The sequence below is a fragment of the Branchiostoma floridae genome, chromosome 10 (assembly GCF_000003815.2).
Source record: "Branchiostoma floridae strain S238N-H82 chromosome 10, Bfl_VNyyK, whole genome shotgun sequence".
NCBI classification, from domain to species: domain Eukaryota; kingdom Metazoa; phylum Chordata; class Leptocardii; order Amphioxiformes; family Branchiostomatidae; genus Branchiostoma; species Branchiostoma floridae.
Genome location: NC_049988.1, coordinates 9809343 through 9834578, shown reverse-complemented (window position 1 = coordinate 9834578; position 25236 = coordinate 9809343). Strand labels below are relative to the sequence as shown.

The 25236-nt window shown below is 40.4% G+C and overlaps 2 protein-coding genes across 3 annotated transcripts; one reads left to right on the top strand and one right to left on the bottom strand.

The window, feature by feature from the left end:
- Positions 1-762: 762 nt before the first annotated feature.
- Positions 763-12530, top strand: LOC118424079 (insulin-induced gene 2 protein-like). Of its 2 annotated transcripts, none has more exons than XM_035832559.1 (7): positions 763-938; positions 5377-5572; positions 5822-5915; positions 6421-6545; positions 6888-7054; positions 7534-7633; positions 10842-12530. In XM_035832559.1, the coding sequence occupies exons 2-7, from the start codon at positions 5471-5473 to the stop codon at positions 10872-10874; spliced, it is 621 nt and encodes a 206-aa protein (XP_035688452.1). In that variant the 5' UTR covers positions 763-938; positions 5377-5470; the 3' UTR covers positions 10875-12530. The 2 variants fall into 2 exon arrangements, with proteins under 2 accessions (XP_035688452.1, XP_035688453.1); XM_035832560.1 differs by lacking the exon at positions 763-938 and adding an exon at positions 1222-1240.
- LOC118424014 (little elongation complex subunit 2-like) lies at positions 11954-25150 on the bottom strand. The gene is made up of 14 exons (XM_035832412.1): positions 25016-25150; positions 24470-24577; positions 23960-24233; positions 22301-22420; positions 21795-21935; positions 21352-21480; positions 20944-21103; positions 17327-18763; positions 16949-17229; positions 14889-15018; positions 14341-14425; positions 13572-13712; positions 13058-13163; positions 11954-12822 (listed from the first exon to the last, which is right to left on the bottom strand). Exons 1-14 carry the CDS (start codon positions 25027-25029, stop codon positions 12694-12696), a joined length of 3255 nt encoding a protein of 1084 aa, XP_035688305.1. The 5' UTR covers positions 25030-25150; the 3' UTR covers positions 11954-12693.
- Positions 25151-25236: the final 86 nt, after the last annotated feature.

Here is a 25236-nt window from a genome sequence, read left to right as displayed (position 1 = left end):
GATGATGGTCCTAATACGCTGGGAACCATGAATCAAAAGTACATAAAAGCAATTATAAAAGCTCTATATTTGTAATGCTTTGGCAAAATTCTTATGTTTTAGCAGGGCTGTCTACAGGACCTGTCTTTCCATCCAGGGACAGAAATTTACTTGATGTGATGAAAAAAAAGGTCATCTCACATCAATTGCCAAAAGATATACCAACTTCATAATGTAAAATTTATGAAAATGCATGTTCCTAAAATGTGTTCCCAAACATTGAGTGGGACAACAAATTAAAGCTGGAGACAGCCCTTTATCTTAAAATGTAGTACTCTAGAAGAGGAGAGTCTTGCTTTGTTAGTAGCTACATGTAATGGTACAATTATTGCAATTATTAAATCAACTTTCAAACTTGAACTTTCCAGTATGGTGAAATTATTACAACAGTTTATATGATAGATTTGTGTACTTCTGCTTGCAATAAATGACAAGTGTGTGTGTGTGTGTGTGTGTGTGTGTGTGTTTTTCCATTAAACTCAATAGATATGATAGTTTATTGCAAATTACGTGTTACATGTGTTAGTGTGAGCATGTTTGTGTGTGTGATGATGTAATGTTACTTATCTGTGTGCATTATGTCATCGTTTGTTTATTTCAAAAGTTGACCTTTAAAACCGATTTCACAGTTATTAAAAGGTTTACATTTAAAAGTTCAAAATTTCGCGCCAAAAACCGCCTCCCTCCAGCCCACGTGCCCCGCCCCCACCCGGAAGTGGTACCGGGTCTGCCCATGGCGTGATGTCATCGCGCCGTGCGCTGATTGGTCAGCCGGCATCACACCAGGCTGACGCGGCGCCGGGCCGCGATGTTTACGTGCAACACCGTGTGATGTCAACACGCAACTCCGGCATTTCTCAACATTCTAACCCGCTTTCTGCTCATCTATCACCCCTAAGGTAAGTCTTAACACTCACTGAAGTAGAGACGACGTATCTTAACATGCTAACGGTCGCTAGAACCTTACTTGAGACGTTTTCGTTTATCCAAGAGAAATTTTGTGTGGCAACCTTGTCCACCATTTTAGTTTCTGTTCTCTTCAAATATATTTGAAGAGGAAAGTCCGACGCGCCAAAGATAGATTACGTAACTTACGTGTGGAAGGAGTCTTGTAGATATCTTTGTAGAGAAGAAGTGTTCTGAAGAAGGGTCTTAGCAAGGTCTGATTTCTTGGATTTTGTAGATTCTGAAGATCTTGGAGGTGAGAAATCTTCCTTTGTCTGTGCCAGAAGTTCCCTCAAGATTGTTTTTCTATTGCATGCAAGTCTTGCTTGTTGTCCAATTTTGTGCTTTAATAGACATATACAGAATTTGTCGCTGTGGAATTTAAGTTCTGGTTTACATATTAGAAAGCATTCAGAGAATGCAATCACAGTGCAATTCGTTAGGCATTTAATGAAGACCAGCTGATATAGTTAGGTTACATATCCAGACTAATAGATTTTATAATTTCGTCATATACTCATAACCACAGATTTGTATCAATCCTGGAGTGGGTATATATATTAGCAGCAACTAGGCACCCATATGTCTTGTAAGTAGATACATATAGATCTTCAATCTAATGTGCAAACAAGGAAGAAATATGCTATTAGTCCTACCCCAGTAACGTTTGACATTCATGTCAGTCAAACTCGAAATCCCGATAGATTAATAAGATGCACATATTTTTATGTATAAGATCCAAGCTAGTGTACATTGGTACAACTGATATGATCATGTCCTTGTCCTAAATGTGGTCAAGGTCTCATTGATACCTACTCAGAAAATAAATTTTGTACCGTGTGGTCCTATCCTCATTATGTTAGTTATTGTAGATGAATAGATGTAAGGAGTTTCAAGACTTAGGCTTTAAAAACTCCTTGATAAGTTGATGAATGTAGCTTCATACTCTGCACTACCACTGTATACTACATGTAGTATATACTGTATATAAATGGTGTCATCGTTCAATCAGCCAAGATGCATATTCGTCCCCATATCCTACCCATATCCTTTGGTGTCTTTGTTCGATCGGTCAAACTGATGTAACACGTTACTCCTATCTCAGGTGTCTGCCGCATGACCCAGTGACAGTTCACTTGTTATTTACCTCCATGAATAGCTAAGGATGTGTTAAAGGTTTGTTCTGATAACCCCACCACCTCACCCCACATCACCTGATAACAACAGCCTTGAACAGGCCAGTTGGGACAAGGTTCATCAACTGTAATCTCCAACCTGATGAAACTATTTTCGGACCTAATATCCAAGTAAATTTGAGGGTAGCAGTATCAAAAGCTGCCAGAGGATTGAGGCTGGCCTAGGAGTGTGTTTTAATGTACACTTCTTGGCTGATTACATTATTTCCTTGGCCAGTTTAGTACTATCGTAGGATCTGCTTGGAGATTACCACCAACCGCACAATTCTTCTCTATTCAATGGTCACCTTGGTGTTTATTGGAGTCTCCTCCTCTGAAATGTTCACTACTGTACTATGCCAATTTTCCCGAAGTGTTGTACAAATTTGTCCGGAGTGGAATGCAATTGCTGCCACTGTTGAGTCCTTCCGTGCCAGGCAATAGACCTCAATTACATCCTCCCCCCCTACGTTGCGGGGCTATTTGGGGTATCTGTGACATCATGATGATGAGGACATTGATACATCAATTTTTTAATTGAATGAACAAAGAAACTTCACAACACAGTATCATAATCAACCTACATTTCTGGCCCATGAAATGATGAAAGTTCAAGATTTTACAATCCCTCTATCTTTCAGAAATATGTAAGAAAAGTTAACTCCACAAGGTTTTCTTCCTTCCAACATCTCTTTTTGAATAGGAGTTTCCAATCTGAACCCCGTGGGAATGATTTGATTTGCACATCTTCATTTTCACACACAGATTTTCCAAAGGTCACAAAAGTCACCTACATGTTTGGACTAAATTGGCAAAGTCAATGGTCTACATGACATTGAGGGTTCATTTAAAGTTTAAATCCCCAACTGTTGTAGCTATTGGACTTTGATACAGTTGCAAGTTGTCCATGGACTTTGGCATGTCTAAACAACTCATGTTTGTCCAGATATAACTCATAACTCTTGAGCACCTGACATCACATGATTTTAGCTAACCAATCAGCTGGCTTACTGTACTTACCACCACCTTTGCTGTCATGGCAACAGTAATGGTATGTTTGTTCATTGGCTGATTTTACTTTCTGTGGTTTATGGGGTCTACACTATACTTTGGTGTCATTGTTTGATCGGTCAAACTGATGCTCTTGTTTTAGAGTGGTACCACCTTTCACATGATAGCATGACCTCGGGCCTTCAACCAATCAGAAAATAGCAACATCTATATTAAATTAGATGCCATAAGCTTCTCTTTAAACTGAATTTGCAGACAAGGTCCTCTTGGAGGTATGGTCTTTCCATCTTCTTTATCATACTTTTCGACTTGGAGATTCGAAGTTACTGGTAAGTCTACAATGTAACTTGTTTTGGGAAACTTAAGTTATAGAAATAGGCTAGAAATGGTATCAATTATGTTATGGTACATGCCTATATATACAACAAAAGGCCACTAAGTGACTTTCACCTAATTCCCCCGTTGGAGACAATTTTGAATTAGATTTGACTAAAGTCTGTAGATAGAGTTTTAAAAAAAACCCTTGGAGTTGGGCCTGTAGGTAACAGGTGAAAAACGTATTCAAAGGAATAGGATGCTGGACCACTTCAGCCCTTGGCTAATAAGACCAAGTCAACCCAAGAACTTGGTGAACAAATTGCGTACATACACTTTGCACAACAACCTAACCCTAACTTTTAAACAGTAGTGATGATAGTTATGTGTACTGTCAACATAATATATATTATACATTCAAGCTCATTTTCCTGTCGCACATTCAAAACCTTCCCCTAAAGTGGCTTAACTTGCCTCAGACCATTGGCAACCCAAGGTTGGTAGGTAGGTACGTTGGGAGCATCTGAATTTTTGTCCAGTTTTAGTGCAATCACAGCCACACCTATCATTTGTGACGACCATGAAATGTAGAAATGTAGATACATTGTACGTACACCTAGGTCATAGTGACCCAAGTCACATGTTTCAACCAATGCTCACCTGTTTGTTTAGTTTGAGTTGTTTGTCTCAAAATGGGAGACGCTCGAGATAAGCAGGAGTCACCCCATGTTACCTAGCAACAACCTTTGATCGACTCTGTACATATATGACTCTGAATGTAACCTTGTATGAAAATAATTTTAGCTGACTCATGATACCCGGTAGTTGTTGATTGGTTAACAAGTTAATTGATGACCTTTTCTCAATAAGACTGACAGAAATGACGAAAAGTTCCAGTGATTTGTAGTGTTGGTTAAGTAGAAGAGTTTGGTTGTTTCATACTAATCATACTCATAGATACATTTTGTTTTGTATTATGTTGTTGTTGGCTAGGTCTGATGAATTTGGCTATTGCAGAAACTCAGTTTGTCTCAGTTTTTTTCTTTCAACAAGGAACTAGAATGTTGTTTTGTACATGTTGAGTTTGTGCATTTAGCAATTAGAATCGTTGGAAAGTTAAAAGGCAATGTTGTATGCCATCCAGAGAATTCCACATATGGTAGACAACTGTGTAGCATCAGTTAAGCTGTTATGTAAGTGTCTTAGACAGCGTGGGTCAAGTCTTCCCAACCTTAGCTACCAGTACCAGACAGGTCTTGCACCAATGTTGGGTTTTGGCATGGTGTCAACAGTACTGCCAACATGGCACTGTCTGGTTTAAAACAGCTGTCCAGAAACCTCCATAATGATTTTATGAAATCTGACACTTGAAAGGAATATTAGCATTTATAAGGTATACTGTTCATTTGTCATCTTGCTACATAGAAGATGGTTTGATAACTGTATACGTAGAATTTGATTGGTTTCTAACTGTAGGTTTCTTGTCTGAAGAATCCAAAGAAATGCTATGATCCCAGTTAGCTGTAGAATTCCAAGACTTTCTGCCATATCTGTTTTATATATGATCATGTAACAGCTTCACATTATCAATTTTGGTATATTTGACATTACTCTGGTTCCTGGTATCACGTATTGTTCCGTTATCGTTGAAGAATGTAAGTTTGTCAATGTTATTTTGGTGATAGTAGTTTTTGATATCATTAAATTTAATATTTCAAATTAAGAACTTTGACTTGAAATATATCAGCAGCAAAGTCTCAAACTTTGCCAAAAATGTCTATTTTCATAATTCATGATTGCATATTTTCAAACATTAACACCAGGAAGCTAGTTTATAATTCCACCCATGAATTTAACTTAAAAGTATCAAATGTTCTCTTTCTTTTTCCAGGTGTGTGGACACCAAAGCTGCTGATACAGCCTTTGCTAGATACTTCTAGCCTTGGTGACTTCTTCCACGTGTGTATATATAACACCAGGCCAAGATGGTGGCTGCTCGGGTGCTGAAAGGTTTACATGTGCTGATGCGAGGGTCAGTACTCTTCATGGTGGGGGGACTCCTGACCATCGTGCTCAACCTACTTCAGGTATGTATACAGGAGTAAAAGTGCCAAATGTTTTACATCGCAACAAGTAAAATTGGTTCAACTTTAAACAAGGTAAAGGTGTATGCAGACCAAGTTTTGTATTAACTTACAATTGGATTATTACAATGACAAAGAATAGTTAATCTTACTGCTGTTTTTTATGCACTAAAGCTTCTTTCCCAGGCTTGAACTTAAAGCTTTAGTGGGAAATATTTCTAAATGTCCATTTTCCCCTGTTTACCTATGCAGGTGCAAAGAAAAGTGACCCTGTTCCCCCCTGAGGTCATGATTACAATGTTCCAGTCCGCCTGGTGGGTACCACCAGCCTGTGGAGCAGGAGCAGGTAAGGGACATTCTATTATAAAGTAGGGGTGGTATCTCCTATTCTTAAGCAAAGTTTGCTACTTTTTACTGCAAAATCACCCAGGTCTTGGTTAGGTTTTTTTAATAAGAAATAGAAAAAAGCAATTACAACACAAACTGAAGTTGTAGTATTTGTATAATATTTTAATTTTTGCATCATCAACGCATGTGTGTGTCAGCTTTATTTGGAACCCACCACATTTCTAATGTACAACAATGAGTTACTGTAATTCCTGATTTTTTCAATGTACTGTTATGTTCACGGTTTTCACGGTGACGAATGTAACGTGAACTTATCATTACTGATAACAAATAATTCACAGCCTTTTTTTATGTGCACTTGCCGCGACAGTGAACATTTAGTTCCGAGAACAAGTTAAATTTTCTCAGACCGTGAAAGTTTGGTACCGTGAAGACAAAGTGGATTACAGTAGTTTGCATGAGCTATGTAGAACAATACTGAACATTTGATGTGTATTTTCCAGCCATTATAGGACTGATGTACCCGTGTCTGGATAACAAGTTGGGAGAACCACACAGGTTCCAGAGGGAGTGGTCCAGTGTCATGAGATGTGTCGCTGTCTTTGTAGGAATCAACCATGCTAGTGCTGTATCCTTTCAAAAATGTTGTGCATTTTACGGTATATGTTTAAATATTTGCAGTGGTTTTATTTTCACCATTAACTCTCCACTACAAATTCATAACACAACAAATTTGCATTTCTATTGTACATGGACTACTAACAGTATTGTTAGTACTGTTTAAACTGTTAACTTAAAATGCTACAATAATAAATGAATTTACAGAGCTACTTGTTTGAAAATCAGCACATACCTTACTACAAGCACCTATTTAGAAGGCATGACAGACTCTGAAAAATGATTTTTATGGCTAAGGAACGACAGTAACAATTCTTAAGAGAAAAGGAAGCATTCTTGACTCTGCTACCAGAAAATCAATTTTGACAACAACATGCAGTTGTCGTTGACGCTGGCAGCCATGTCTATTGGGATGTGGTGGCTGTTCGACAGGTCACGGAGCGGCTTCGGACTCGGAGTGTTGATTGCTGTGCTGGCTACATTCGTTACACAACTCTTGGTCTACCATGGAGTATATAGGTAAGAGGAGAAATAGCTATGGTATAAAGATAATTGACTCTATGTACAGAGTCTTCATTTTTGGTGTGTTAATTTGATACTAATAGGTAGTTATTTGAAACATCAAGGTTAGACATCCTGATAGTAAGATACGCAAAAAAGCAGTTACTCAAGCAACTAGATATGATTTTAGAAACAGTCAGATGTTTCATAGCTAGTATTTAAAAACTATCTCCAAGAAGATCTCTCCAGTGTCACTGACGAAAGATACTGGATAGTGTCTGATATGTCTGGCCGAAGATCTACTTTTTTATTTGAATACACTGTCAAAAGAGAGGCAGGAAGTGATAGGGAAGATGGTGTCACCACAAAGTGTACTTCCTTCCTTTTGCTGATTTTCATTAGACGATACACAAACAGTACATTACATGCATGTGATATAATTTATACAGAAAATGCCTTGCCAACAAAAACAATAAAAGTACATGTTTTTTTTTCAGATACACAGAACCAGACTTCTTGTACGTTCGTTCCTGGCTACCCTGTATCTTCTTTTCCGGAGGTGTCACGATGGGCAACATAGGCAGACAACTGGCCTTGGTGAGTTGAATTACACTGCAATTATTTGAAACACACTTTAACTTAACAATCATTGGTTTCTCAATTATAACTAAGATACCCTTTTGTGTAAAAATATTTGCCGACTATCCCTTTTAACACACAAGAGGAATAACTTATATGTTCCGTGTCCTGAAAATTGCTTTGATTTCTGTTAATAGATCGTTTTCACAGAACGTTCGAAAACCGTTCTATCACGCGTGGGCGCCATGTTGGATGATAACCTGGATGAATAGAACAGAACGGCGCTATCAAAGTTACTTGCAGAGGGTTCAAGTGTGCTGTTTTGTCTCCGTACTGGGAAACATTAAGTGATGTAGCCAAGGCTAGATATCATGACACAGTTGCATAAATACGTCTTGATCCATATGCTTAAAAAAACGGCATTCAACGATCTATAACGATGGTTTCGATGGTGGAATCGTGGAATACCCGGCCATCCGCTGCCCCTACCCTGAGACTACATAATTATGAACTTCTTTCATAGAGGCAGCGCACTGAGAACTAGCTACCGGTGCCCCAACGCACGCGCGCACGAGCTTTATACCTGCCCCATTATCCAACTGCCCCCACTATCCGCTTGCCTTACGGGACAAGATTTGGCGCTTCCCCGACCATAACTCCGTGAGGCAAGCCGCCAAGCGGATAGTGGGGGTCAGCGGAATAGTGATTAGGTTTGTGCGTGTATTTGAAAGCCCTATTGGAACATCCTCGTCTACGAGGAAAGAACCATGATGACAGAAAGCCCTACTCACAAAATAACAAAAAAAAAAAACAACATAATTTTATTTATTCATTTGATCAATCAGCATTAAAGGTAATCAGGGCAGGTGAAGTTACAGCTGCAGACTGTGCACTTAATACTGAAAATTCAAACTCAGAATGCTTGGCACATGTTTTGTCAGGTGCCAAACTGTATAAGTGACAGCATGGAGGTGACAGGAGCTACACCAAGCTTGTAGAAGTTTCCCCTGCCACAACACAAGCACAGAGCTCAGTGGAAGACAAGCCCGACAAGTCGATTCTGTACTAAAATCATGCGAGATACGGAACTGGGCTGTCATAATATTGTGTAAGGGTGTCGCCAAACGTGCGTACATATTCAAGTTCGTACGCAGTGGTCCGTATGAAATTCTTAAGGTGGGGCGGCTGGGGCCACACCTGCGTATATATCTAAGTCCGTATGAGGCGCACATGGCAGTATTTGCCTCCACCAGGCCCCACAGGTCGTTGGAAAAATACTAGTAATAGAAATTGAACAAACGTAAACAGGTAACATGTCAGCTGGGTCGCTAACCATACTTCTCGGTCAGCTAACCCATCTGGCATGTTATGTATCTATATTTGTCTAATTTGTACTATTTTTCCCGCGACCTGAGGAGCCTGGTAGAGACTAAGAGCTTCATACGCACCTCAAACGGACTTGAATATAAACGCAGGTGTGACCCCACCTTTAGCCTCTATCAAGCCCCACGGGGCACTGGATCTTTAGTAGAAATTAGACAGATATAGACAGATGATATGTCAGGGGAGTTAAGTGACTGAGGAATACGGTTTGCGACCCAGCTATCTAACTTCTCTGGTATGTTATTTGTCTAATTATATTTTCCGCCCGTGTCCTAGGGCGCTTTTTTTGTCCGTGTAAAAAGGAAAACGACCACACTGCGCCGTGCCACTGCGCGTCATTTCCTTTTTTTTTTTTCCATTTTCATGTGCACACAAGTGTGAACGGAGCGAGACCGCCCAGTTTTAATGACTATCTCCCTTGGAACTTCAGTTATTTGGTAGTTTCTGAAATTTGCTTGATTTTCGACAGAATATCAGGCGCATACTGATAAAAATATCATTTACAGCTTGTTTTTGTGTGACAGGGCCTTTGCGTCCGTGACATACCCCGTGCCAGAAACCAACTTTCAGCCCAAGAGCATTAGTCTGTATAACGCAAACTCCGGGCCGGGGCTCATGTTGTTAATCAAACTAAAAAAGGATGCACTGTAAGGAAAGTTGTTAACTAGAAACATTGAGTAGGCCGTATGCTGTTTTCATGGAAGTCGCAGTTCGCACGGCAAACATCCAGCCCGTTTCCGAATTAAAAAACTTTCTTTCCACGAACGAGTCCACCACGCGCAACACAGCCGTATGGAGATCGAGCAGCTTATCATCCAACATGGCCGTTCGAACGTTCGAACGCGACTGTGACGTCATTGTGAAAACGATCTATTCCATAAGAGCGTTGTTGGTTATTGTTAGAATTGATCACCATTAAGCTACTCCTGAGGTTGGCTACGAAGTGTGGGAGGATTTCCTTCAATATTTCAGTCACATGAGAACTATTCTCTCACCGCCAAAGCCTATTTTGGGAGGACAATTTTGGGACATGTATAGCTCTTTATGGCAAGGGTGTATCCATGTTTGACCTTCAAATATTTTGCAAAGTAACATGAAAGGACCGTTTAACCTTTAACGTGCTAGAGGTCACCCAGCATTCTAATTTGGTTTTGTTGTATGGATATTTTAGCAGGGTGAATGTTAATTTGCTAAGTTTTTAAGTAGATAATTCACAAAATTCACAGAGCAGAACTGCTGGGATTTAAAATACCTGTACTATGCACTTTAGTGTCAACTATTGCAAGCACTTATTACTCTTGGATTATTCCCATCAATTATAAACCAGTAAGACTGGTTTTCTCATTTAAGACTGCTTACTTGTGACACATGGAAAATGGACCAGCAATATTTAAAAAGGAGTCCGTGCCAGAAAGCATGTGATGCATGTGATCTGGAAGTTGTCAATTCACTGCCTTGTTTGGAGTGACAACTAGGTCACGAAAGATACACAGAATACAGCGGAAAACTTGCATTACAGGGATGGTGAAAATATTCTAGTAGTTCTAGGAGAGAATCAAGAGACAAAAACAGAGGGCAATACTAAAATTTGGTCAGTTAAATTGTCCCAGGGTTTCATGATTTTGCATTGTACCAGCTACAGGCTCAAGAATACAAGTAACAAATGAATGCACAATTGTGATTCTTTCCAAATAGATCCTTACTTCTATATAATAAAGTATAGCAATAACTTTCTTCATTGGCACTTTTCCCCATTTTTTATTTATTTGAAAAAAAGATATATTATGACTGTTGTTTCCAGAATTTTGTCATCAGCTTTAATGTCATCCTGTTCTTCTTGCAGTATGATCCGACCAACAAGGAAAAGGTTGAGTGAAGCGACAGCCAAGACGCAGATCCAGTTTTCAGCTATGAGCTCTTCCAGTTTTAGTGAAAAGATTTTATTTAGACAAACTGTGATACATGTACTACAGTTTTCAGGGAACCAAATAGTAAGACATGTTCATGTGAAAAATATTGATTATTTGAACATCAGTGGGTACATTTTGCTCAGGAAGCACCATAATACATTACAGAAATGTCTAAAAGCTGCCATATGTAAAAGTTCAGGAGGGATGCAGTACAAATAGTTCTGTCATCTCCGGCCAACTTTATACAGGTTTTACCAATATCGGGATGGCTTTACAGAAGTATTGCAAGGCATCCATGGTGTTAAGCTTGTGATAAATTCAATTTCAAGAATAGACTTCAGAATGCATGATATAATTTGCCTTTGATAGCCTGATTTGCCATTTGTGACTGAAAGAATTTCTTCCTGCCTTCCTTTTGTTTCATGTTTTAGGGGAAAGGCATTTGTATGATTTCACTTTGTGCACCAGAAAAAGCTGTCACCATCTCGATATCACCAGATTAGTGTAAAGTTTCAAGATTGCAGTCTATTTTCCTGCTTTCAGTTTATCCATGCCCTGACTTTGTAAATGCACAAGATTTGAAATCATAGATTTCCTCTAGATGTGCACCATTTTGTAAAAATCTGTACATTGCTGTGTAGCCGACATGTATATTTGACTGTACAAAACCTAAAAATTTCATAACAAAAGAACCCTGAAAATTTTGTCCTACAATATTTTTCCTGGTCCTTATGAAATGTGTAGTAGTTAAGATTATGGATGCAATCAGTACATATCAGATTTCATCACGTAATAAAAATAACAGTTCAGCCACAATTATGCATATGATTCGTTTGGAATTAGAGAAGAAATTGAAATTTCTTTTGGATGGTGGATTATGGTGTACATTGTATATCTGGCTGTTGTGTTAAATTTGCTGCTGAAACTTATGAGAGAATTCCATGCAAGGAGCCGTGTGTTTCTTTCCTTTATTGTTTACTGACATGGTTGATGAAACTCCTGACTTGTTTAGAATGTAGTGGTTATTTTATCATAAATGTTGTGCATTTTCTTTGCTTGTTGTATCAGCCACACCATTTCTTAATGAGGAGACGAAAACAAAGCATGTTACCGGTATGAGCCATTGCTAGTGTTTGTAGTTTGTATTGGGTAAAGCTTTTTGGCTGATAGAAAATTACCATCTGTTGCATCTAAGTAAAATGCACATTGAATCCTCTTTTTTATCATCAAAGTATTTTATTAATGTTTTTGTTTGAGTTTTATCAAATAAAGAGCATCCCATGGCATTGCTCAAACATGACAGGTTGATGAAACATGGTTAATATTCCATGCTGTATTCTGTTCTCATAGGGAAAATACTGATCTTAAGGTTACTATTGTCTATTTGGTGCTTCGTAAAAGTCCAACATTGGGATAAGCTTACATTATGGAAAGCATCAATGTAATTTATGTAAACTAAGAACAGAATATGTACACATGTAGATGAAACTTGGACAAGCCTGAGTTGATTTTTTGCTTGGAATCTGTATATGTTTGACACTGTACAATGGACAGTGAGTTAGCAAAGCATTTAGTATTTGTACATGTACATACATGTGTAGAAAATAAAAATATACAAAGCATATGGAACTCTCGTATTCAGATCTTTTTCTTAAAATTTCATGGTTAAACCAGAGAGTGGGTGAGTGAGTGAGTGAGTGAGAGTGTTTTGTTAGATCTGCAATGTAGGTAAAGCAAAATTCCTAATGCAAAAGTTTAGTGTCTGCTTTATAGTGAAATAGTAGATTACGTCTGTTTGCTTTTCTTCTTTTTCTTGCCCTTCTTTTTGCCAGCCTGTGGCTGCCACTGTTTGCCAGGGGGAGGGTTCGGAGGTCGGGGTTCAAAAGTCGCTGGAACTCGCCCATTCTGCCAGTGCTGCAAAGAGAACAAAAGAAATTGAAGGAACTACACATTATTACCTGAATGTCTAACCTACATCGATGTAACTACATGTACTATTCTTTCTGGATGCAACTAAATGGGACAACATGAACTTGATTAATCATAACAACTGTTACAATACTTCCCTCCCCATACAATTCTGTTGACATCTATAATGTGTGTGCTGCCATCCTTGTTGCCAGGCGTCGGCCTGTTGCTAAGGCCCTACCTGAGGCAGGATGATGCTGGGGTCCAGTGGTACCCAAGGTGGGCGTGTCTCTGTGGTGGGCGTGGCTGCTGCCTGCTGGTGAGCACTGTGGAGGTCATAGGCTCCTCTGGGGTGGGGAGAAAGGGATAACACTGTGAATAAGTATTGTGGTGGGTTATTTTCACAGACTTAACTGTGAAGTCACAACAAAGTTCCATTGTATTCCTACTGTTTTAAACAATTGTTTAAAATTCAAACACCATGAAAGCCCCTCCCCTCCCACTTCACTGACGTAAAATAAACTCCTTCTGAAGATGCATGAATTTACAGAAAACAAAATGACAAGACTACACATACCTGCCATTCCTGCAGGAAAACAACAAAGAACAGCCATGACTACATGTGTCAGTTCCGGAAATCAATTCAATTATCTTCCCTAATACAATGTACTTATATAGAAGAAGTCAACCTGTTTAATAGAGCACCCATACATTTTTTTACAAAAGAGTGATTTTTTGGGTAACTTAAAACATACTTCTTTGCTGCTGAAGAGTCCAGGCCTTGGTAGATACAGATGTGCACGTCTCCTGGGTTGTGAGTGAGGAGGAAGTGTCCTGGTGGAAGACTCTGTACCTTCTCAAGGATGCTCAGTAACATCTTCATGGCTGTCGCTGGGCTGAGAAACAACCACAGAACAGTAAGTTTTGGTGTATTATCTTCTGCTACCAATTTTTTTGGCCGGGGTGCCATCTCAGTTTACAAAGGCTTCCAAACTTCCCCTACAACTAGTCTTGAGAAACACCATCACATTCAAACTTTAAGGTGAGGATGCCAGGTGATGAACTAGCCCAAATATGTGGGGTTCCTCTTCTTATAGGTGACCCTTCAATACTGCAGCCAAATCAGGCCAACTCAGTTTTAATCATAATGTTTTGGTAGGTGTCAGAAATCTGCTGCACATGTACATTGTGTACAGCCATTGTTGTAGTGAAGTTTAGGATGGCATCCCGCATGGCTACCGATTTTTTGTTGAACTCTTGATACAATCTTTTTCACATGCAAACTGAGAGGAAAAGTTGACATAATGGTTAATAAAGTTTTCCCAGGCTACAACATCTAGTTTAAAAAAAAATTACTCCTTTGAAACTAAATGTGGCATCCCCTAACCATGATACTTAAATCAGTGAAGGCTCAAACTGGTATTTGTCAACCATCATATTGATAGACTTGAATATCTACAACTTGGAAAAACTCCCAATCTAGAGACACAATAGACAACCCTCGACAGAGGGCATGCCCCCCACCTGAAGTGAACCCTGTGGTCCAAGATCTGGTTGTGCTTCAGCTGTTCAACCAGCATCACCTCTGAGGTGAAGGCATTTATCCTCACTGGATAGGAGTAATGAAAGAAAAGAAAGTGAATGTTTTGAAAAATTCTCTACGTCACTTTCAAATTCCTTACATGAAAAATAACATCAAAGACATTCTAATAAAGTACAGTCAAATCTGCACATTAGTGAATACCTCTACACATGTACAATGTACATAAAGAACACCTGGCAAATGTGACCACTTTTTGGTGGTCCTTCCATAATTTCTCCCATTAACAGTGACCACCTGTCCACATGACTGTACATGCAAATGGCCTCTATTTGCATACAAAGGAAAAAAAAACAATGCACACACACCTTAGCCTGTCATTAAATCTCGCTAATACCAAGGAGGTTATTAACCTCCTTGCTCATACAGCAGCCCACCCAACATCCCGCTGGCCTAGCGGGGAGGAGCCAGTTACAGCCCCAGACAGCAGAGTTTGTGTTACACAGACTACACTGAGTACATGTACACTCACCTCTGATAAGCCGTGATTCCGGAGGCATGATGTAGGTGCTGATCCATTCCCTACACATCTCACCAGGAGTCAACTGTTCCACCCCAAAGTCTGGCTGGTACTCCAACTTGGGACGCACATGAGCAAACCACTGAAGTAGGGCAAAAGGGTTTAAGAAGCAGGTTATCCATTGTGTACATATGTATATAGATGCAAGCATGATGTGAAATGGGTCTAAATACTACCTGCAAACTATCAGGTTGCTAACAGTTCTTTACTAGAAACTGCAAACTAGTTTGACTTCCTGCAAGGATCCCAAAAGTAGGTCACTATCGAAATCATCAAATTTTAGCTAGAAGACATTTCATCTTTGACTTTTTTCTTTGAACAGTCTCCTGACTTTGGGTCTTTTTGCCCTACTGCTTTAAAAATCCTGTCACCATCTTTGTCTTTTCTGGAAATGTTAGGTAGGTATTTTTTAACATATTGGATTATACATTTCTTTGTTGCACGGCCAAAGATTTGATAGTTCTGCCATGTTCTTTAGGCCAATACTGACTGGTTGGTTCCACTTTGAATTGCTAGGTGGCACTACAGGAAGAAGACATGCCAGCACAAGCCAGATCATAACACAATGTGTGTGCAGCAAGTTGCATCTTGGGTAATATGTCAAAGGTTAGGGCCCCTAACTTGTAGAAATTCTTGTCCAGACGTATTTTGCTCCAGTTCCAGGGGCTTTCAAATTGGATATACATGTACGAGGGTCTGCATGCCTTTTTCCGTTAAGCATTACGAGCCATTTTAATTCACCGTTAATCGTTACCGACCCGCTCTAATTCACCGTTAATCGTTATCGGTATATTCTTCGTGAAGCGTTATTGGTCGTTTTAATTTAACGTTAATCGTTATTTGTTGTCCCGAATTCACCGTTAAGCGTTACCAAGAAATTCTTCGTAACCCGTTATACACATTAAGTCTAATGCCAGATAGAACCCCTGAGAATGCAGGAAATGGCGTCTCAAAGGGTCCATATTTCAAAATTTCTCCGAGCCTCCCGGCCTTCGGCTCTGAACAGGGTAAAATATGTTGCGGAAGCGTTGCCCTCAAAATCTTTATCACTCATACAGATTTCAGTGTCAAGCTTAGTTTCGGGCAAAAAGTACTTTTAGAATGCAGAAAATGAGGTTTCTCCCTTGCGACGGCTTGCGCCTTTGGCGCTTACGACGACATTGACAAAATATAAACGTTAGGGGCGTGGGCTTTCCGGCACAAAAAAACCTTTTCTCTCTAAGAAAATGTTATATCTGATTTAGCTTCGTCTTACAGGAAAATCTGTCCTTCAAAAGGCGTTTCAGACGGTCCAGATTTTAAAATTTCCCCGGACTTATATTGCAACGTCTCGTGCCTTCCGAGCTCGAATCTAAATGGTAAAATATGTCGGGGGCTCTGGGGGTGGAGGCCAAAGCTATAACCATGTGTAATTAGATGAAAATGTCAAAATCAACCTAGCTTAGTCGGTCGGCAAAATTTGTCAAAAATGCAGGAAATAGCATTTAAGAGGGTCTTGATTTTAAAATTTTCCCGGGGGAGCATACCCCCGGACCCCCCTAGGATGCGTGGCGCCTTTGGCGCTCCATGTGCTGACACAATAGTTCAATCCCTCCATAAGAAATTTGCTGCCACCGTCTCTGTGGCGGGCCGGGAACTCTAGATCTGCCTCGGTCAAGTTACAGATGTCATGGACATTGTCCTGTCACACCTTTTGCTTCTCACAATGTCAATAGTCGGACATTTTCACCCATTGATATAACTACTCTAGCGCTGTATGAATAGGAATGCACGTCGATGTTACTTAAGTGTTATGTTTTGTAACTCCTTCTGAATTTACCGTTAAGCGTTACCGGGCCTCCTGAATTCACCGTTAAGCGTTACCGGGCCTCCTGAATCACCGTTAAGCGTTACCAAGACTCCCCCATGCAGACCCTCATGTACTGGTATACATGTAATACCCACAATGCATCTTAGGCTGCAAATGTGCAGCTAATATATACTCTGAATTGACTTATCATGCCTATTCTCACCTTGAAATGACCCCCAGTTGTCCTACAGACAGCTGGAAGTTCAGACCTGACCAGAAGCAACAGCTTGCCAAAACTCATGAGACTGTACACCACATTGTGCTTGTCAGGCCTGGTGTAGTCCTGCAGGTTTTCCTGGCACATCTTCAGATCCGCAGGTAAGCAATATTCCAGCTGCTCACGCGAATGTGGTGCTGGCTTCACTCCCAAAGGTGCAGGTTGTGGGCAGGAGGAGGGTTGCCGTGGTAATGCCACGCCACGTGGAGTACTAGGTTTCACTTGACCTAAAGATAAAGATATGATCATAAAATGGTTATTTGCTGCATAAGGCAGAATCGCGGACACAAAAACAAGAATTACAGTTTGAACCAAAAATCTCACCTTGTTTTTCCTCTGGCTGGAACTTTTGCAGATTCTCCTGTAGCTGCATAATCTGTCCCACGGTGTCTAAAACTCCACCCTTTCCTTCTGACTCAGGCTTAGCTGCTGCACCCCTTTCCCTGCTAACAGCGCCTCCTTCCTTTGGACTTCTAACTGCAGGAGCCACTGCATCAGTCTTTTCATCCGATCTGTCCATTTTGTCTTCAGGATCTTTGTCTTTGATCACCTGTGGTGCTTTTGCCTGAATAGTACTGTCTGAAGAACCATCAGATTCTATCGAATTTTTCTGCAAACCTGTTTTTGACTTTTCTTCTGTCTTTGGTGGGCTTCCTTTAGCTACTTTGCCCTTACCAGTGCTAGGTTCTTCCATCCTCTGTCTTTTGACAGGTGGTGACATTGGGCTACTTTTAGCCTGTCCTGTTGACCTTCTACTCCTCAAGGTCATTCCTGTCATGGCTGACTCAATAACTTTGCTTTCATTCTCTCCTTCAATTTTCTCTTCATCTTTGTTCCCTAAAGATTCTTGCTCTGTTTCTTTAAACTGTGGCTTTTCTTCTATCCTACTTGAAAAGTGTCCCGGTTCTTCTTTGCCAGCACTAGACTCTAATGTTTCAGACATCTTCTTTTGCCTTTTTACAGGTGACCCCTCCCCTTGAGAATCTGAGTCTGTCACGATCATCAATCCAAGATCACTGTCACTGTCCTGACTCAGATGTACTCTTCCTGTTAACTCCTTTGTCTCCTCTTTATCAACTTCACTCCTATCTCCTTCTGCTTCAAGTTGAACTTCTTTTCTCTGAGAGTTTACATCACTATCTAAAGATGCGTGTGTGCTGGTTGTAACATTGTTCTTGCTTTCCTCTACAGGATCTTTAGCCTCTATTTGAGGCTCATCATCATTCTCAGATACATCCATCTGTGAGCTTCCGATATCCAGCTCAAATTCTCTGCACTGATCATCACCTGAGTTAACATCTTTTAGATTTGCAGTGCAAGTTTCTCCCACACTGTCTTGTTGTTCTTGTGAGATCTTTGTGGTCTGAACTGCGTGCATCTTAGGCGACATTTTCTTAGGGTTTCGTCTTCTACTTCCCTCGCCAAAGGTTTCCAGATCTGTCAAATCCTGATTGTTTCCAAGCAAGTCATCTTCCTCCATTTCTTGACATGTCCTCCTCCCCATCTTCTCTTTGGTTACATCCTGTTGTGTATCCTTTTCAAGGGAACTGGAAGGTTCCACTTCTTCAATGGGGGCATCTAAGCTTGACATGTCTTTGTATCTATCTGATCTCAGTTTCTCCAGTGCAGTACCAGCACTTTTGTCTGTCAGAAGCAACTCTAAGGCAATGCTGTGGAAAAGTGTGTTCTTTTCTCTTGTGGTTATCTTTTTCTTTGGTAGGGGCTTGTCAATGATAACAGTCCTTGTACTTGTACCATCTCCTGAACAAGTGAAGAGAGGACAGTCAATATATTTAGAACATACAACTCTGAGTTATCTAGACTTAAACATCTAAAGGACAACATTGGGTAAAATAATCTAAGTTTGTTGAATAGAAATGTATTCAATGGAAAAGGTCAACTTAATAAATGTGGATTACAAAAGGCTATCAATCACAGCAAATGTCTTATTTTCTATTTGTTATGGTATTTGCTAATTCAAGTGGATAATCAAAAGCACAGAGTATGGAAATGAAATCAAGAAAATTGTCCTCACAGTCAAGGCCTCAAGTCTACATCTATCACAAACCATTGAAGTTGATGACTTGACAGTATTAATCAGGGCCCAAAAGCTCCACCTATTACAAATTTGTTGATGTTGATTCATGACAGCAAGGACGTTATATCATAACGTCCTTGATGACAGTAACATTGCCTCAGAACTACATCTATCATCACAAAGCTGATGATGTTGACTCCTTGACAGAAACAGTGCCTAAAAGCTTTACCTATCACAAACCTGTTGATGTTGACTCATTGACAGTAACAGTGCCCCAAACCCACACCTATTATCACACACCTGTTGCTGTTGACTCCTCGACAGTAACAGTGCCTCATGATCAAACCCACACCTATTAGGGACCGTACGGCATTTAGCGAGGGGGGAGGGCCGGTCGCCAGGGGGGGGAGGGCCAAGCAAAAAAATATTTTGCCAGGGGGAGGGCCTAGCAAATTTTTTTTTACTCGGGGGGAGGGCCAAGCAAAAAAAAATAGCTTGGTCTGCCAGCAAAATATGTCCCTTAAAATCCAAGAAACGGCGTTTCAGAGGGTCAAGATTTCAAAATTTTTCTGGACCTCTGCAAGGGATCGCCCGAGGTTGGCGCTCGGGATACAGTGAAAATGCGAAAGGGAGGGGGCGGGGCTTATGCATGACGCCCTCGAAAACCTTCTTCACGCACAGAAATGTTATTAAACTCTAGATTAGTCTGCCAGCAAAATTTACCACTGTCTTATTGCCCTCAAAATGTAAGAAATGGCGTTTCAGAGCTCAAGGGTAAATATTTGCAAATTTCCCTGGATCCCTTTTGACGTGACCGGCCTCGCGCCTTTGATGACCGACATCGTGATAATGTGTTTGGGGGGATTTAATTTTGTATTTCTAAATTGAAATGCTATTAAAGTTAGCTTTGTTTGTCAGCAAAATATCTCCTCAAACTGAAGGAAATAGCTTTTAAGAGGGTCAAGATTTCAAAATTCTCCAGGACCTACCTTGCGATTCTTCGTGCCTTTGGCGCCGAACATGGTGTTCGGAACGTCGTTCTCAAAAACTTGAAACCCTCGTATTTTTTTTTCATAGAAATGTCATCTAACCAGCAAATTTTCCCATAAAAAAGCAATGCAGGAAATCGTGGCAAAAAAAGCGTGGCATTTCTAAAAGATCTCCTGCAAGTCTGCGGTCTCACGCCCGCCGGCGGCTAGAGAGAGGCGACCGGTCTTACCCCGCCGTGGGAAAATCAGCGTCACGCGTTGGTGCCCCCCTCCCCACTACAGTTTTGGAAGTCGAATCGTGCTGTCGTTTTAATTTTCATTTTTTCCCCCCGATTTACCGTAAGTTATTACCACCACAGAACCAAGAAAAAGTCCAAAATATATGTAAATTGAAAATAGTTTCCGTCAAGCCGCTCAGGCCCGCGAGCTTGCAATACGTAAATTTAGGAAGCGGGGCGCGCGCCGCTTCGTCGCGCAAATCTACTAGAAATCCAGGTACAAATGCTTTTTAGGTGTTGTTTTAATATCAAAACAATGAAATAGCTTCTATAAAGCAAATATTTATGCCTCTATGAAGCAGATATTTATCCCTCTATTTAGCAGATATTTTGAGCCATTCTGTTTTCCTTTTTTTACTAGGGGTGAGAGATCTGCTTCTCGATGAAAATCATGAAAAAGTATGACGCAAAGCACATTTCCAAATGCGGGAGCGCAGTGCTTTATTGCCGTCTTGAATATTTTTTTCAAAGTTGATAGGAGGGGGGAGGGCCAAGCAAAAATATTTTGTCTTGGGGGGAGGGCCTAGCAAAAAAAAATTTACCTGGGGGGAGGGCCATGCAAAAATTTTTTGACCCGACCCTCTGGCGACCGGCCCTCCCCCCTCACTAAACGCCGTACGGTCCCTTATCACACACCTGTTGCTGCTGACTCCTTGACAATGACAGGTAGCTCCCACTGCTCCTGGTAGTGAGGTGCATGGTTGTCCAAAAGGGTGCACAGAGCATCAGCAGACAGGACTATACCAGCTCCATACTTGGCTGCTAGTTTCTCTGCATTCTCATCTTTACTCACCTCCTACACAATATACATTTGTACATCTGAGTTATAAATGCCTCATTAGATCTTTTAGAACAGAAACATTCTTTACAAAATACATTGTAGTTTTCATATTCATTATTATAATTGTTGCACAATAAGTAGCCATACATTGTACCTGTTGTATATAAAGATCAAAAGTTCTTGTTGTAAAATATTACCTATCATAAATGTATACCATCTCATAAGGCATAAGACTACTGTAGTATTCGTTTTGCTACAAAAACCTTTTGCATGGTGCTTCTGTCAGCATTTGTTGCACTGTCGACTGGTTTGTGATCCACAACCTCTTCATATGAAGGCAGAATCTTGGCCGTTTCATTGGCTTTGGGAAGCTTCAACCCAGGAACAGAGCCCTAGAGATCAGAAAACAGTTTTAGGTGAGAGTTCATGCGTGCAACCAGCACGCCCGGATGATGATGATGATGCTGCTACATATATATATATATATATATATATATATATATATAAAAGCAACACTATGATAATGGTTTAACAGATTATTTGATTGGTTCATTCACAGATATAGATTGGTACAGAAGAATACTAAAACAACATTGCAACAAGTTGTTTGAATTTCATGTAAGATTGTACATAATCTCCCAAAGTACAGGGAGATTTGCTACCTACAAATCACTAGCAGCTTGTTCAATAATCACAGAAGACTCACCATTTCCAGCAGTGTTTTGACATGTCTCATGACAGGGTCAGTTTTGAAGCCCACAGTGGAGATGCCCACAGTCTGGTAAACCTTGTAAAACTGTGGGTAACCCATCATTGGTATACTTCTGTTGCTAGCTGAAAGAACTTCCTGTTAAAAAAATAACAACAGACGTACGTTGTTCAGCCAACAAATTGAAGACATAACTGGCAGATGAAGAGATATTAGTAACAATATAACATAACTATTGACATTTACTTTGGGCCAAAGTTTGGGGGTTGTTCTCAATCTGGTCATAGAAAAATCTTAAATCATAAATATCAGTCCTTTCTTGAACTTGTATTAACTAATACCTACATATAATAAACCAGTATTTTGAACATATAAAACACAAAACTGAGACGGAAATCCAGTAACGAATTGCTCACAATGCATAGTCTGACTGATTGAAGACAAGTTTTGTCCTGTATCAAGTGACAACGTTAACGCGAGATAATCCCAACGCGATGACATACCTGCATGTATCTATGAGCCTGTGGCTGCATGAAGCTGTAATCTTGAGGACTCTGTGTGGCTACAAACTCCAGGTAACCCATGAACTCCTCCTGCTCTGGACCAACCTTCATCTGTAAGTCCTGAAAAGATAATTGGGATGAAGTCAATTTTGTCTGATTAGCCAATAAGCAGTAACTTCAAGAGTCAGCAAATATCAATTTGTGTGTATGAGGCTAACAAGGCAGAAGGTCAGTAATTAGTACGACTGGCGCCTTATAATTATATTAGAGGGCCCCCAAGGGGGGGTACCGACAACGCTCTACGCTAAATTCGGGAGGACCGGCTACGTAATACGCTAAATTATAGACACTTTATTACGCTCTACGCTAAATTACGAAATTTCATAATGCATTATGCAAATATTTATTGTCTTTTGGCTGAACTCCGCCGACGGCAGAACATGTGAAGATGAGATCTAAACAAAACTGATAATTCCATCAATAAGATTAAAACTTAACTTCTAAAGACGTCTTGCTGGCCAAAGGCGGCGACAGCAAATTTCTCATGTGACGTAATTTTCAGCACTTGTAGCACCGAAAGCGGAGGAGCGACAATCCTAGGGCGTCCGGGGGCATGCTCCCCCGGGAATATTGTGAAATCCTAACCCTCTGAACCGCCATTTTATGCATTTTGAAGGGCAAATTTTGCTCACAGACTAAGCTAAGTTAAATAGCATCGATATCCAATTAGATGGTTTTAGCTTTAAGTTGGGCAACGCCCCCAAACATCATTTTCAGATTTCGAGTGCCGAAAGCACGAACAGTCGAACTGTCGCAAGGTAGGTACGGGAAAATTTGGAAATTTTTACCCTCTGAAACACCATTTCCTGCATTTTGAGGGACAAATTTTGCTGACAGACCCTATGCTCAATGTAATGACATTTCTGTCAGAGAAACGTCTTTAAGGGCGACGAGCGCCAGAGAGTCGTGAGCGCCGGAGGCCCAACCCCTCGCAAGCATTGGCAAGGGCCGCCCGGCGCCCGGAGAAAAATTGAAATCTCGACCCTCTGAAATGTCATTTCCTGCATTTAAGGGGCACGTTTTGCTTGTTAACTAAGCTATATAGCTAAGGTCGGTACAAAGATTTCTACTAGTTGGGGGACAACGCCCCCGCAACATATTTTCACCATGTCCAGTGCCGAAGTGTTGAGCCATAGCAAGGAATGTCCGGCGAAATTTTGAAATCTGGACCCTTTGAAACGCAATTTCCAGCATTTTCGCGGGTAAAATTTGCCGGTAGACTAGTTAAGTTTAATGAAACTTTGATTACGATTGAAGAAAAATTAATATGAATTACGTTGTACGGTAAAATCCGGTTAGCTTCTACGTAATACGTTAAATTAAAGGGGCCAATATCGCTCAACGCAAAATGCACCGATTACGCTCTACGTTGAATTCGAGTGGTCCCGCTACGTAGTACGTAGAATTAAAACCGCCGATTACGCTCTACGGAAAAGGGCTTTGGGGCCCCCATATTATAATCAACAACAAGAAAGAAAAAGTTTCCACAGTCATGGGAAGAGGCAAAATCAGGATTCATGTTTAAACTTTGAGAAAAGTTTACTGTATCTTGAATATGCCCTCTGATTTAGCCATTTTTCAAAATACTGTCACCCTTACTCTGAATTGCTGTATTTCCCTCATTTCTACTGGTCCAGGCGGCCGTGCTGGGTTGTAGAACTGGTACTTCCTGAACAGCTCCATGTAAGTCTTCTGCTCTACGTGCGTCAGGCTGGACAGCCGAGGGAACGGGATGCGAGGAGCGGGGTATGTGAGCGAAGGTTTCGCGGCAGCAGTCGGCTGCTTAACTGTAGGACTAGGAGTCCCCTGGACATTTTGTAGCTCCGCTTGTGTCAGACTCTTCTTGGAAGTTTCTGCAGCCCGGCTTTGGAATCTACAATTATAAATATACAAGTTTAAATCATAATAGTGACTGCATACATATGACGCGAGTTACTGTAATAAAGAGAAGAGCGCGAGTTGTATACTGTAATGTTATAATGAATAAAACAAATTTCCCTGAGTTATACTAGTCACACATATCAGACAAATGAAAAATGAAAAGTAAAAGTAGTCCATCAAACCATTTCCTCAGTTACAGATCATAAATATCGAAATGACTCTGTTTACCTTTCCTTCACCTGACAAAGGTGTGAATCAAATGGTGGAGCGATGGTGAACTGGTTATATCTGGTCTCTGTGAAGAACGACTGCTGTCCATTGATCAGGGGCGCATCCCTGGGGATGATAAAACATCAGAATATGCAGAATATCATATGGACTTAACGGCTGTATGCTTATATGCATGTTAAACGTTATGGCAGAGGAAGGTCAATAACGGCGTGCATAGTTCAGTGGTTTAAATGAGCACAATTTGGTTCCGAATATGCATGCGAATATGCATGTGCAGTGACAGGATTTCTGGGTAACACCACTACACCACGCACCAAAAAGGTTTAGACCCAGGTATGGCATGATCAGTTTCGAAGCACTTAAAGTTCAACTGTTGAACCCCACTGGATCATCTGATTCAGATCATGATATATGGTGTTCCTGAGTGAGTTCCTGATGCCAAATAAAATATGATCTGATGACTCTGATCTTATTGATTCAATCACCATTATATTATGAGATCGTTTTCAGTCTTTTATTAAATCTATCAAGTATCATACTCACCAGTTGAGTTCCATGACAGAGACTGACTGTGTCTACCTTTTAGACACACACATTGAATGCCCATCAACAAAACATAACCACACATGTGTTTTTCCAATCAGGAATATTCCACTTCAGACTAGGGAAGTCAATACGTTAAAAAAAGATTGTACCTTACTTACCACAACTATAGAGAGAATACAATAATGTTTTGGTTTAAATCTAATTATATCTTAATTATA

Bases quoted from the DNA above. Each gene is read 5' to 3' on its own strand.
- LOC118424079 (XM_035832559.1), top strand. From the start codon at position 5,471: ATGGTGGCTGCTCGGGTGCTGAAAGGTTTACATGTGCTGATGCGAGGG. The intron at 5,573-5,821 runs GTATGTATACAG...TTACCTATGCAG, and splicing joins TCGTGCTCAACCTACTTCAG to GTGCAAAGAAAAGTGACCCT. The intron at 6,546-6,887 runs GTATCCTTTCAA...CTCTGCTACCAG, and splicing joins GAATCAACCATGCTAGTGCT to AAAATCAATTTTGACAACAA.
- LOC118424014 (XM_035832412.1), bottom strand. The intron at 21,104-21,351 runs GTTTTTGTAGCA...TATATTGTGTAG, and splicing joins ACAGAAGCACCATGCAAAAG to GAGGTGAGTAAAGATGAGAA. The intron at 12,823-13,057 runs GTAGGGCCTTAG...TTCTCTTTGCAG, and splicing joins CCAGCATCATCCTGCCTCAG to CACTGGCAGAATGGGCGAGT.